The sequence below is a fragment of the Eucyclogobius newberryi genome, unplaced genomic scaffold (genome assembly GCF_026437365.1).
Source record: "Eucyclogobius newberryi isolate DKJ021-1_F unplaced genomic scaffold, fEucNew1.0.hap1 SCAF_33, whole genome shotgun sequence".
Lineage (NCBI taxonomy): Eukaryota > Metazoa > Chordata > Actinopteri > Gobiiformes > Gobiidae > Eucyclogobius > Eucyclogobius newberryi.
Genome location: NW_027315979.1, coordinates 886,487 through 900,851, shown reverse-complemented (window position 1 = coordinate 900,851; position 14,365 = coordinate 886,487). Strand labels below are relative to the sequence as shown.

Below are 14,365 nucleotides of genomic sequence, written 5' to 3'. Positions count from 1 at the left end.
AGAGAAGGACGTAGGACCATTGGACAGAGAAGGACGTAGGACCATTGGACAGAGAAGGACGTAGGACCATTGGACAGAGAAGGACGTAGGACTGCGATCACACCTTAAACTAATCACTCTGTTTGTTTGCACTTGGCGACCTATTTCTGCAGTTTAGACGATTAAAGCGGTAGGTGCGTTTTATGATTGATACGTGGCAGGACAAATGGGTCGTCCACGCCACGAGGAAATGAGGAAAAAATCGTCCATTCAACCTTTAAGTTAAATACAAGTGTCAATGCTGAAAAAAGAAGAGTTTTGGAATGATCTTGATCTTTAGTAGGACCAGTTTAAGACCACGTAAGAACATAAAGAAACAGCTGGTATTTTGGGTCTAAATGGTGTTTTTTGTTCTCATTTTGAGGCTTTTTGATTGACACGGTGACAGCTCTGAGACACACGGACGATCCTCAGGGTTTGACGGTGGAACACTTGAGTTCAGTGATGATGAGATACAAGTGAAACTGCTGTACTTGATCTCTATCTCAGCTGTTTGAGCGGCGTGCGCCCCACGTGGTCAGACCGGTCCCACGTGGTCAGACCGGTCCCACGTGGTCAGACCGGTCCCACGTGGTCAGACCGATCCCACGTGGTCAGACCGGCCCCATGTTGTCAGACCGGTCCCACGTGGTCAGACCGGCCCCATGTTGTCAGACCGGTCCCACGTGGTCAGACCGGCCCCATGTTGTCAGACCGGTCCCACGTGGTCAGACCGGCCCCATGTTGTCAGACCGGTCCCACGTGGTCAGACCGGCCCCATGTTGTCAGACCGGTCCCACGTGGTCAGACCGGCCCCATGTTGTCAGACCGGTCTGTACAGATGACAAACCCGTGTGTGCTACCGGCTCGTCTCCATGGAGATCTCAGGAAATGTTTTATTTGTTCATAATAAAACAAAAATGGACCTTTTTTAGTGCTGCTTTCCAGACACTGGGAGTCGATTATTCCCACTTGAACTTCAGGAGTTCTGACTTGAGAGCGATCCAGCTGAAAGAACTCTCATGCAAATGTGGCTAATGCTAATCTGTAGGCTAATGCTAATCCGTAGGCTAATGCTAATCCGTAGGCTAAAGGAATGAAACGGTTAAACATCAGAAAATAGACTTTGGCAGTGTTTTGGGGATGTTATCTGCATTGTTGTGGGAGTCCCTCTTCACCAGTCGGCGGTGGGAAAACTGACTGTGAACTTTGGCGTCTCCGGCTTGACGTCCAGCAGGGGGCAGAGCCTTCAGCAGAAAAGTGGCACTGTGCACCTTTAAGTTGTTCAGCAGTTGTTACTGGAAACTTGAGCGGCTTAAATGAAATGCACCAGCCCTGTCCCCTGTCCCCTGTCCACGTCCTGTCCCCGTCCTGTCCTGTCCCCGTCCTGTCCCTGGAAGAGGAAGCGTCTCGGGGAGAGTGCTGATGACGGCGTGTAACTCTGAAGAAACACTTGAACTATGTGATGTGGTGAGATGGGACTGAGATTAGAAGTGCTTCACGGCACGCTACCAACGACCTGAAGATACTTATGCTCTTTTTAAAGAAACTGAACTGAATTACGCTCTGATATGTTCAATGTTCAGTCAATGTTCAGTCAATCCCCCAAAGAAACACAAACCACCTCCTCAACACTTATTGTGATCCAGAACATACTCATAATTCAGCAGATCAAACGCCATAAAAAAGACGTTCCACTTATTATTTTTGTCTGTAATTTGACTCTATTTACATTGCTTATGCATTTCTATTCAACCATTTGACTTTTTTATTCATAACCTGATAATAATGATTAAAATCATCACAAAAAGTCCTCCCAAAATGTTATTTTTGATTCTGTTTTCCCTGTTACAAAACTGCTTAATATGTGGTACAACTAAACTCTCAGTCTTGTTACTCAGAGCTGTGTCTGAGTTTTGAAGCATTTTGTGTGTGACATTCATCTTGTTTCTGTTCTTGCTGCGTTGATTCCAGCGGCTCGTCCGGACCATGATGTAGTCACAAACGGCAGGTCCGCCTCTTCTGCTCCAGCTCCGCCTCTTCCGCTCCAGCTCCGCCTCTTCCGCTCCAGCTCCGCCTCTTCCGCTCCAGCTCCGCCTCTTCCGCTCACCTTGTGTCGTCTCTCACAGGTAAAACACGCCTGATACTTTTCTTTTCCAGCCTCCGTCTGTCAAGCTGTCGTGGGTTCAATTCCCCCGACAAAAGACAAATGGTTATTGTTATGACAGAAATGTTGACATGTACTTTTTGTGCTGCTCTTTTGTCTAAAACAACTAAAATATATCAGCTTTGGGTCTAATTCACCATCAATGCTTCAATGCTTCCCTAATGTCTTAGTTTCAGTACGTTCTCCTTCTGTGAGATTCAGTTTATTCACAAATATCATAGTTTTCATGACATAAACGTGTTACTTTAACTCGGTTTGTAAGTTGGGACGTTATTAGGCCCGAGCGCCACAAGCTGGCGAGAGGCCTATTAATCTCGTAAGGCCGTGCGAAGCACGGCTGCGAAAGTGCGCACGAAATCGAGCGCGAAGCGCTCGCCCACTTCCAAACACTCACTAACGCACTCCTTCACTCACGCACGCCCCGTGCAGACTAATTAGTAGTAGGAAAATGGAACATTACCGTTGTAAACGGGCGAAGCCTGTGCAAAAGTGCGCACTAAACGAGCACTTTACATTGGGACGACTCATTTGCCCTAAGTAGCTCACGAATACGTTCCCCATCTCTTGCATGTTCCGTGCATATAAGCATGTAATGCAAAAATGGAACATTATTACTGTATAGAGGGCCAAAAACACAAAGTGGGCGGAGCCCACTCAAAATTAACGAAAGTACCCGTCAGTGACCAGGGACCCACACCATGAGGTAGGAAAGCGCGAGCGCTTTCCGAAAATGTATAGTTTATGATATTTGTAAAATGGGAAACATTGTTTTCGTATCGGAATATTCTTCTTTCTTCTTTCTTTCTTCTCGGGACACGCCCCCCTATTTTTCACCCAGTGAACATTGACGAAAAGTCACAAAAATTTGCACACCTCTAAAAATCGTGCCTCTCTACATTCTGGCTATTTCCCTTTTCTAAAATAAAAAGAATTGGCACGTCAGCGCCCCCAAATGTACCAAAAATGCATTGAGAGATAGGAAATGACCCAAAAAAAATCTGATGGTAGAATCATGAAATTTGGTGCAGAGGTAGATCGTGACAAGAGAAGTAAAAAATATTATTACGGCAACGCCATCCGCCCAACCAAATGTCGGCCATATTGGTTTAAAAATGGCTAAGCATGACTCGGGAGTTTTTCCAAACGTCGTACTTTTACGAACTCCTCCCCCTCAGGGCGTTGGCCCTAAAAAGCTGAAATTGTGTGAAAAGGGTGCTGAGGAGTGGGACATCAAAAGTTATCCAAATGACATTGACCCTGTCACGGTCTCTGAGCGGCGAAGCCACAAACTGTAGCAAGAATTTCAGAAATCTCCCAAATTTAACATTTCTGCCGTTTTCACAGATAAAGTCGGAATTGCGTCAAATTAGAATCAGTTGTTAAACTCTTTGCCCTAAACCTACTTGAAGTGAAATAAATTAATTTGGCACCACAGCGCCCCCTACAGATTTTATATGGAGGTTAAATGTTTAGTTTTGCGAAATTTTATGAAATTTGACACACAACTCAATTTTGGCCCCATCAAAAAAGTCAATGAGACCCATGTCATAATTGTTATGGCGTTGCCGTAGCGATGACCAAAACCTCCTTTTTTATTCCAATGGGGAAATCGCCAGAACATGTTTACACTTTAGACTTTCACAAACTCCTCCCCCTCAGGGCGTCAGCCCTATTAACCTGAAATTTGGTGAGACTCATCTTCAGGACCATCAAAAGTTATTCACATTTTTATTCAAAGAGTCACGGTGTCTGTGCGGCAAAGCCGCACATTTTGCCAAGAATTCAAAATAAAATGTCTTTTTGATGTAAAACAAAGGAGAGAAGATGTGACAGCGTCACAGATTCAGCAGTAGGAGTAATAAAAGGACAATTGGGGCGCGTTAGCGCCCCCTCCTCTTGCGGCGGTGTGGCGGCGGCGTGGCGAGGGCCGATCATTGCCGCTTGCGACTATATTTATATTTATTGTGATATTTTAAGAACCTAACTGAATTCTAAATATGATACTATGTTCTTTTGATGTGAATCATTACTGTCATATTGCAAATAATTACTAAATTGTACTTGTGGAGAGCAACAATCACCACAAATAGTACTTTTGAGTGGTTAACGTCACATAAATAATGTTAGAAGTCAAATCCGACAATATTCTGATATTTACCATGTTGGATTCATGTGTTTAAACGTTGCATTTGCCACATTGTGAGTGTGAGGATCCCGCCGGTGTGAGGCCCCTGCCGCTGTGAGGATCCCGCCGCTGTGAGGATCCCGCCGGTGTGAGGCCCCCGCCGCTGTGAGGATCCCGCCGGTGTGAGGCTCCTGCCGCTGTGAGGATCCCGCCGGTGTGAGGATCCCGCCGCTGTGAGGATCCCGCCGCTGTGAGGATCCCGCCGCTGTGAGGATCCCGCCGCTGTGAGGATCCCGCCGGTGTGAGGCCCCTGCCGCTGTGAGGATCCCGCCGGTGTGAGGATCCCATACGCCGGTGTGAAGATCCCGCCGGTGTGAGGATCCCGCCGCTGTGAGGATCCCGCCGCTGTGAGGATCCCATACGCCGGTGTGAGGCTCCCGCCGCTGTGAGGATCCCGCGGGTGTGAGAGAGGCAGGGGCCATACTCCACATGACATAACTCTGCAGCGCCCGTCACAAAAGAAAACACCATAATGAGTCATTTTAGGCCCAATTAGTGGGTCCACGAGTGTTAAAGCTGGAGGTGAAATGAGAGGCGTGTAGCAGTTTGTGTGGCACCAGTTGTTCCTGAAAAGAAGAAGAGAGAATGATCTATTTTAGTCCCAGCAGATTCCATCTCACAGAAAGGCCAAGTGTCTGCTTTGCACTGGGACGCAGAGGCTGGGGCACACTTTAGACGCCACGACAAGCAGGGTAAATGCAGGATAAATATAGGATAAATGGGGAATAAATGCGGAATAAATGCGGAATAAATGCAGGATAAATGCGGAATAAATGCGGAATAAATGCAGGATAAATGCAGGATAAATGCGGGATAAATGCGGGATAAATGCAGGATAAATGCAGGATAAATGCGGAATAAATGCAGGATAAATGCGGGATAAATGCAGGATAAATGCAGGATAAATGCGGAATAAATGCGGAATAAATGCAGGATAAATGCGGAATAAATGCAGGATAAATGCGGAATAAATGCAGGATAAATGCAGAATAAATGCAGGATAAATGCGGAATAAATGCAGGATAAATGCGGAGTAAATGCAGGATAAATGCGGAGTAAATGCAGGATAAATGCGGGATAAATGCGGAATAAATGCGGAATAAATGCAGGATAAATGCGGAATAAATGCGGACTAAATGCAGGATAAATGCGGGATAAATGCAGGATAAATGCGGAATAAATGCAGGATAAATGCGGAATAAATGCAGGATAAATGCGGAATAAATGCAGGATAAATGCGGAATAAATGCAGGATGTTGTGTCAGTGTTGCTCCAGGTTGTGTTGTGTCAGTGTTGCTCCAGGTTGTGTTGTGTCAGTGTTGCTCCAGGTTGTGTTGTGTCAGTGTTGCTCCAGGTTGTGTTGTGTCAGTGTTGCTCCAGGTTGTGTTGTGTCAGTGTTGCTCCAGGTTGTGTTGTGTCAGTGTTGCTCCAGGTTGTGTTGTGTCAGTGTTGCTCCAGGTTGTGTTGTGTCAGTGTTGCTCCAGGATGTGTTGTTGCGCCGCACACCTCACACTTTTAGCTCCTGCTCTAAAGGCCTCTCTGTCACGTCTAAAAATACCCTTGGCAACAAATTAACACCATGTTTCTGAGTGCGGGTGCTTCAGCGGGGGGGTCAGGGGTTAATCGGACCCTGTGTTGTTAGGGTCAGGGGTTAACCTGGCCCTGTGTTGTTAGGGTCAGGGGTTAACCTGGCCCTGTGTTGTTAGGGTCAGGGGTTAATCGGACCCTATGTTGTTAGGGTCAGGGGTTAATCGGACCCTGTGTTGTTAGGGTCAGGGGTTGATCGGACCCTGTGTTGTTAGGGTCAGGGGTTAATCGGACCCTGTGTTGTTAGGGTCAGGGGTTAATCGGACCCTGTGTTGTTAGGGTCAGGGGTTAATCGGACCCTGTGTTGTTAGGGTCAGGGGTTAATCGGACCCTGTGTTGTTAGGGTCAGGGGTTAATCGGACCCTGTGTTGTTAGGGTCAGGGGTTAATCAGACCCTGTGTTGTTAGGGTCAGGGGTTAATCGGACCCTGTGTTGTTAGGGTCAGGGGTTAATCGGACCCTGTGTTGTTAGGGTCAGGGGTTAATCAGACCCTGTGTTGTTAGGGTCAGGGGTTAATCAGACCCTGTGTTGTTAGGGTCAGGGGTTAATCGGACCCTGTGTTGTTAGGGTCAGGGGTTAATCAGACCCTGTGTTGTTAGGGTCAGGGGTTAATCGGACCCTGTGTTGGATATTCAGTATTGTCTTTGTGTCATTAAGAATATTACTTAAACTAAATGGAAACGTGTCAGAAAATACTCGCTCTGCATCGTCCAGTTCCTGTACTATTTGACCGCGGCGTCTTTGGAACTAATCTTTGCCACAATCCGCTGCGACATTCCTCCGCTTTTCCTCCTCTCTTCCTCTTCTCTTCCTCCTCTCTTCCTCCTCTTTCCCTCCTCTCTTCCCCCTCTCTTCCTCTTCCCTTCCTCTTCTCTTCCTCCTCTCTTCCTCCTCTCTTCCCCTCGTTCGCTCCTCTTCTCTCTCCCGCCTCTCTTCTTCTTCTCTTCCCTCTCTCTTCCTCCTCTCTTCTCTTCCTCTCTTCCTCCTCTCTTCCTCCTCTCTTCCTCCTCTCTTCTCTTCCTCTCTTCCTCCCCTCTTCCTCTTCTCTTCCCTCTCTCTTCTTCCTCTCTTCCTCCTCTCTTCCCTCTCTCTTCCTCCTTTCTTCCCTCTCTCTTCCTCCTCTCTTCTCTTCCTCTTCCTCTCTTCCTCCCACTGTAGCTGGAGCGTTTGTGACATCACCGCGGCGCTCGCACAATGCCGGCCTCTGTGTCCGAGCGCCGCGTCACTCCTGAAGGGCCCGTCCACTACAACAGGAACAGGAAGTGATGTCGTGAGGCTGGCGATGGCATGCGGCCCCCGTCCTTGTCGTGTCTCGTGCCAGTAATAAGACTATTTATAGCCTCTGAGGCCCACTAACGGACCTCTGTGCCGAGGGAACGCCCACTAACGGACCTCTGTGCCGAGGGAACGCCCACTAACGGACCTCTGTGCCGAGGGAACGCCCACTAACGGACCTCTGTGCCGAGGGAACGCCCACTAACGGACCTCTGTGCCGAGGGAACGCCCACTAACGGACCTCTGTGCCGAGGGAACGCCCACTAACGGACCTCTGTGCCGAGGGAACGCCCACTAACGGACCTCTGTGCCGAGGGAACGCCCACTAACGGACCTCTGTGCTGAGGGAACGCCCACTAACGGACCTCTGTGCCGAGGGAACGCCCACTAACGGACCTCTGTGCCGAGGGAACGCCCACTAACGGACCTCTGTGCCGAGGGAACGCCCACTAACGGACCTCTGTGCCGAGGGAACGCCCACTAACGGACCTCTGTGCTGAGGGAACGCCCACTAACGGACCTCTGTGCCGAGGGAACGCCCACTAACGGACCTCTGTGCCGAGGGAACGCCCACTAACGGACCTCTGTGCCGAGGGAACGCCCACTAACGGACCTCTGTGCCGAGGGAAGCAATCCGTTCACTTCAATGTATAAGAGCTGCTCTATTACCCACAGTTCAACAAGTGCAAACACTGACATTAAATTGTGCCAAATACAGCATATATACATTAGCTACGGGCTAAATGCTACGGGCTAAATGCTACAGGCTAAATGCTACAGGCTAAATGCTACGGGCTAGATGCTACGGGCTAAATGCTACGGGCCAAATGCTACGGGCTAAATGCTACGGGCTAAATGCTAGCTGACATGTTCAAAAGCCAAATGTGCATAAATGGAGGAGCTGAGGAGTCCGGTTGAGAGAATGGTGTGTCACAGATTAGTCATGGGCAGAGGAGATACTGGAGAGAGGAGCTGCCTGGAAGTGACGGACGTCGCGTTGTCGTCATCAGAAGGAGGAGGGGGAGGAGGAGGAGGAGGAGGAGGAGGAGGAGGGGGAGGGGGAGGAGGAGGAGGAGGAGGGGGAGGAGGAGGAGGAGGAGGGGGGGGGGGAGGAGGAGGGGATCTCACATCTTGAGCAACGCAGCGTTGCTTTATAATCTGTGTGAAACCGAGAACTCTGCTTATTTGGACTTGTATTACACAACACTGTCCCCGGGGCTGAATATCTTGATATACGAATGAATGAATATGTTTATTTGAGTGTTAACGATTCCCTTTAAACAATAGTCCAAACGTCTCACGTTTATCTGTTTCACCCATCATTGATCTCATTTAAATTGTCTTATTTTTATATTTCAAAAAATGTATGACATTGTTTAAAGTCCATTATCTCAATAAGCACTTTAAACACATAGGTCATAGGTCACACTTAACACCACATGTGTATTTCTCATCCTGATGGCCATAACTACTGCAGTATTTATGAATCGCTCGTGTGCACAAATGCCTTGTTTGAAGAGAAAGTATTGTAGACGTGAAGAAAATGTCAAATGAACCATGAAAGTGCAGAAATATCACGTTAGGTCTGTTTTCATTTCCCAGCAAAAACACGAATGAATAAAAGTTCATTTCAGTCAGACTTAGGACCTTGATGTTATTGCGATATATATATATTTGTTGCAGCATTGATTGTTTTGTCAGCTAATATTGTAATATATAATATTGTAATATATATATAATAATATATAATATCGATACTTTGCAATATGTTTTGCAGTGATTTTCAATGAAAGAACAGAAACTGGCAGTGTAAACTTCCAAACTCTGGTTTATTTCTGCACTTTTATGGTAAATACCGCGTTTTGTGCGACACTTTAACCTCGAACACTTCATTTACGTGCACATTTTCACACATTTCATCAGCGCAATCGTGAAATACATTTTTGACGAGATTTCCCACATTTAAAAGGGAAATCTGATCTGCCATTGTTTGTACAGTGTCTCTGCAGCGCGTGAGGACGGACGCTGGAATGCCCTGTATGTGTGCGCGCGCGTGTGCGTGTGTGTGTGCGTGTGTGTGTGTGCGTGTGAGCGTGTGTGTGCGTGTGTGCGTGTGAGCGTGTGTGTGTGCGTGTGTGTGTGCGTGTGAGCGTGTGTGTGCGTGTGTGTGTGCGTGTGAGCGTGTGTGTGTGCGTGTGAGCGTGTGTGTGCGTGTGTGTGTGCGTGTGAGCGTGTGTGTGTGCGTGTGAGCGTGTGTGTGCGTGTGTGTGTGCGTGTGAGCGTGTGTGTGTGCGTGTGTGTGTGCGTGTGAGCGTGTGTGTGCGTGTGTGTGTGCGTGTGAGCGTGTGTGTGCGTGTGTGTGTGCGTGTGAGCGTGTGTGTGTGCGTGTGAGCGTGTGTGTGCGTGTGTGTGTGCGTGTGAGCGTGTGTGTGTGCGTGTGAGCGTGTGTGTGCGTGTGTGTGTGCGTGTGAGCGTGTGTGTGTGCGTGTGTGTGTGCGTGTGAGCGTGTGTGTGCGTGTGTGTGTGCGTGTGAGCGTGTGTGCGCGTGCGTGTTCTGGCTCCACACACACACAAAGCCCCCTGTGTGTGGCGCAGAACTGTGTCCCGGGACAAGAGCGCCCAGTGCGTCTCAAACGGGGCAGGACGTCTTATTGTACCTCCCACACAAAGAGCGTTTCTCCTCGGACACATGCGCCGGGCCAGTGTTTATAAAGGAGGGCCACGGCACACTTTGATTGGCTGAAAGCGCGTCAGACGGGAGATGTGTTCGTTTAATGATGAGGTTGAGAGACGTTTTAGAGACGGAGACTCTCTGTGAATCTGAGTGACTCCCCACATCACTGTAAAAGGTGAAGGGCGTGGTCATGGTGAGGGTTAGGTTAAGGGCGTGGTCATGGTGATGGTTAGGTCAAGGTGAAGGGCGTGGTCATGGTGAGGGTTAGGTTAAGGGCGTGGTCATGGTGATGGTTAGGTCAAGGTGAAGGGCGTGGTCATGGTGAGGGTTAGGTTAAGGTGAAGGGCGTGGTCATGGTGAGGGTTAGGTTAAGGTGAAGGGCGTGGTCATGGTGAGGGTTAGGTTAAGGTGAAGGGCGTGGTCATGGTGAGGGTTAGGTTAAGGTGAAGGGCGTGGTCATGGTGATGGTTAGGTCAAGGTGAAGGGCGTGGTCATGGTGAGGGTTAGGTTAAGGGCGTGGTCATGGTGATGGTTAGGTCAAGGTGAAGGGCGTGGTCATGGTGAGGGTTAGGTTAAGGTGAAGGGCGTGGTCATGGTGAGGGTTAGGTTAAGGTGAAGGGCGTGGTCATGGTGAGGGTTAGGTTAAGGTGAAGGGCGTGGTCATGGTGAGGGTTAGGTTAAGGTGAAGGGCGTGGTCATGGTGAGGGTTAGGTTAAGGTGAAGGGCGTGGTCATGGTGAGGGTTAGGTTAAGGTGAAGGGCGTGGTCATGGTGAGGGTTAGGTTAAGGTGAAGGGCGTGGTCATGGTGAGGGTTAGGTTAAGGTGAAGGGCGTGGTCATGGTGAGGGTTAGGTTAAGGTGAAGGGCGTGGTCACAGCATTAATATTCAAGCTCTGTCCAGTTAATGCAGGTTATTTGAAAAGCTCGCTCTTATAGAAACATGTGCTTTACTTTGAAAGGGAAACAATGATGCTTATATTAAATGTAAGAAATGAATATTCAAAGCCGTATTTCTCAGTCACTATGAGGAAAAGTCTTATATCAAAAATGCACCCATTCTTCACTCTTGGATTGCATCTTGGTATAGTCTTGACAGATGTGTATAGAAAATGTAACTATTATTTCTTTGTACGTGGGAATTAGATGTATTTATTCTATTGTGATACAAATGTGTTTTCTCTGGTGATATGTTTGTTTTGTTGGGTGCATGTTCTGTTATTTCCTGCTGAATATAAATGATTGAGTGTCACATGGGCAGAAACATGTCACAATAAGCGCATGTTCCCGGGGGCCGGATGTAGAACCGCTGCTGATGTTTCCCTCTGTGTTCCAGCCTCGTTCCCTCTTGGACTGGACGGCGGTGCCCTGACCTCGGCTCGCCCTCCCCTGCCGCCCCGGGCTCCAGCCATGGCCTCTCGCATCGGGCTGCGCATGCAGGTGAGGCACGCATACTTTCCACCCCCACTGGCACGGGGCCCCTGGGCACTGGGCCTCATTCCCCTGGTCCACAGTGAGCTCACGCAGGAGTCCCAGTGCTGCGGAGAATGTGCACGTCGTGTTTCAGACCGTGGCTATTTAAGAACAGGCATTTTCATCGAGACATTTGGACCAAACGATGGCCTCAAGAATAATAATATTATGGACCCTCGCTTTATTTTGAAGGAGAGTATTTGTAGAGCACTATTTGTACACAAAGTAATTCAACTCTTTATGGACGCATAATATCCATCCATCCATCCATCTTCTGCCGCTTTATCCGGGGCCGGGTCGCGGGGGGGGCAGCAGTCTGAGCAGGGACTCCCAGACTTCCTTCTCCCCAGACACTTCCTCTAACTCCTCCGGGGGGGTCCCGAGGCGTTCCCAGGCCAGCCAAGAGACATAGTCTCTCCAGCGTGTCCTGGGTCTTCCCCGGGGCCTCTTCCCGGTGGGACATGCCTGAAACACCTCCCGAGGGAGGGGCCCAGGAGGCATCCGAAACAGATGCCCGAGCCACCTCAGCTGGAGGAGCAGCGGCTCTACTCCGAGCTCCCCCCGTGTGGCCGAGCTCCTCACCTTATCTCTAAGGGAGCGCCCAGCCACACGGTGGAGGAAACTCATTTCGACCGCTTGTATCCGCGATCTTGTTCTTTCAGTCACTACCCAAAGCTCATGACCATAGGTGAGGTCAGAACGTAGAGTGACCGGTAAATTGAGAGCTTTGCCTTTCGGCTCAGCTCCCTCTTCACCACAACGGTCCGATGCAGCGACTGCATCACTGCAGCCGCTGCACCGATCCAACTGTCGATCTCGCGCTCCATCCTTCACTCACTCGTGAACAAGACCCCGAGATACTTGAACTCCTCCACTTGGGGCAAGGACACCCCGCCCACCTGGAGAGGGCAAGCCACCTTTTTCCGGTTGAGAACCATGGCCTCGGATTTGGAGCTGATTCTCATCCCAGCCGCTTCACACTCGGCTCAAACCGTCCCAGTGCATGTTGCAGGTCCGGGTTTGATGGAGCCATCGGGACAACATCGTCTGCAAACAGCAGAGATGAGATCCTGTGGTCCCCAAACCGGACACCCTCCAACCCCTGACCACACCCTCCGACCCCTGACCACACCCTCCGACCCCCGACTGCGCCTAGAAATTCTGTCCATAAAAATTATGAACAGAACCGGTGACAAAGGGCAGCCCTGGCGGAGTCCAACATGCACTGGGAACAGGTCTGACTCACTGCCGGCAATGAACACAGCTCCTGCTCCGGTCATACAGGGACCGGACAGCCCTGAGCAAAGGGCCCCGGACCCCGTACTCCCGGAGCACCCCCCAAAGGACACCCCGAGGGACACGGTCGAAAGCCTTCTCCAGATCCACAAAGCACATGTGGACCGGTTGGGCAAACTCCCATGAACCCTCGAGCACCCGATGGAGGGTATAGAGCTGGTCCAGTGTTCCACGACCGGGACGAAAACCACTCTGCTCCTCCTGAATCCGAGGTTCGACTATCGGTCGGATTCTCCTCTCCAGGACCTTGGAATAGACCTTACCTGGGAGGCTGAGGAGTGTGATCCCTCTGTAGTTGGAACACACCCTCCGGTCCCCCTTCTTGAACAGAGGGACCACCACCCCGGTCTGCCAGAAATGTATATGTGTATATGTAAATACAAACAAATGTAAAAATAGTGCGAGAATAAAATAGGCTTAAAAACAAAATGTATGCATCAAGATCAGAACAGAAGTGTGAATTGTCTTGAATTGTCAGTGTCTTGTTAAAAGTTGCACAAAAATACCTTGAAAAACATCAATTCTTCCTGTGGTCTGGGTCGCCTCTCCCCAGACATGGCACCAGACTCTCCACAATAAGTCAGAATTATGAGACAAACGTATTTAAAAGTATGATAATCATGCTAACACAGATTTGTCCTTCAAATGAACTTCAACACAACAACAGATGTTACAATGATGTTTTGACTCATTTCCACTGCAGTGTTATTAACAGCTCTCGTGGGTCCAATGTTTGTCTGAACTGTGTTGTTGTTGTTGTTGTTGTTGTTGTCTTCAGCTGATGCGAGACCAGCTGCAGCAGGAGGAGGAGCGCGAGCGAGAGCAGCAGAACGCCGCTCTGCACTACATGAACCGCACCTGCGCCCCTGTCCCCTCACCTGCCATCAGCGCCCCGCAGCACTTCCAGAGCATGCAAGTGCCCGCCGAAGTACTCAAGGTCTGTACTATTTACTGCTGCTACTACTACTGGTACTTTGACTGCACCTGTCGTCCGTGCACCTGTCGTCCGTGCACCTATCGTCCGTGCTGCCAGACTCCAGATCGGGGCTTGTGTTTGCACGCTTTAGTCTTCTTCTCTCTCACGTCCTCTTGGCTCCGCCCCTCTCACGTCCTCATGGCTCCGCCCCTCTCACAGTTGGACCGCTCATTGAACTAAAATGATGTTAAGACAAATCTATATTTTTTAAATGTGCTAAAATATATAAAAAAAAAATATCCAAGAAAAGCTCATTCTTAGGTTTATAGTTGTACTTCCTGTTTGTAATTGATGACATCACAGTAGGAAATTACCCATCAACCACTGGGCAAAAACTCATCTAATGTCAGAGTTTTTTAATCCGACAATAACATTAAATGAAAGTGACTTTATTTTGTTGAATTAAATTTGAAAGTCAAAAAAGTAGTTTGTTTGGTGTAAATGATGTCATTTCCTTCAGAGTGTCCCTGGTGTGATGTCATTTCCTTCAGAGTGTCCCTGGTGTGATGTCATTTCCTTCAGAGTGTCCCTGGTGTGATGTCATTTCCTTCAGAGTGTCCCTGGTGTGATGTCATTTCCTTCAGAGTGTCCCTGGTGTGATGTCATTTCCTTCAGAGTGTCCCTGGTGTGATGTCATTTCCTTCAGAGTGTCCCTGGTGTGATGTCATTTCCTTCAGAGTGTCCCTGGTGTGATGTCATTTCCTTCAGAGTGTCCCTG

General features: G+C 49.1%; 1 protein-coding gene across 2 annotated transcripts in view; it reads left to right on the top strand.

Moving 5' to 3' along the window:
* tfeb (transcription factor EB) overlaps positions 1-14,365 on the top strand; it is a 255,206-nt gene that overhangs the window by 188,146 nt on the left and 52,695 nt on the right. For both annotated transcript variants that reach the window (XM_072461884.1, XM_072461885.1), the window contains exons 2-4: positions 1,993-2,147; positions 11,239-11,342; positions 13,450-13,608. In XM_072461884.1, the coding sequence (XP_072317985.1) occupies positions 11,313-11,342; positions 13,450-13,608 (189 nt within the window). In that variant the 5' untranslated portion in view covers positions 1,993-2,147; positions 11,239-11,312. The remainder of the gene's footprint in view (positions 1-1,992; positions 2,148-11,238; positions 11,343-13,449; positions 13,609-14,365) is intronic.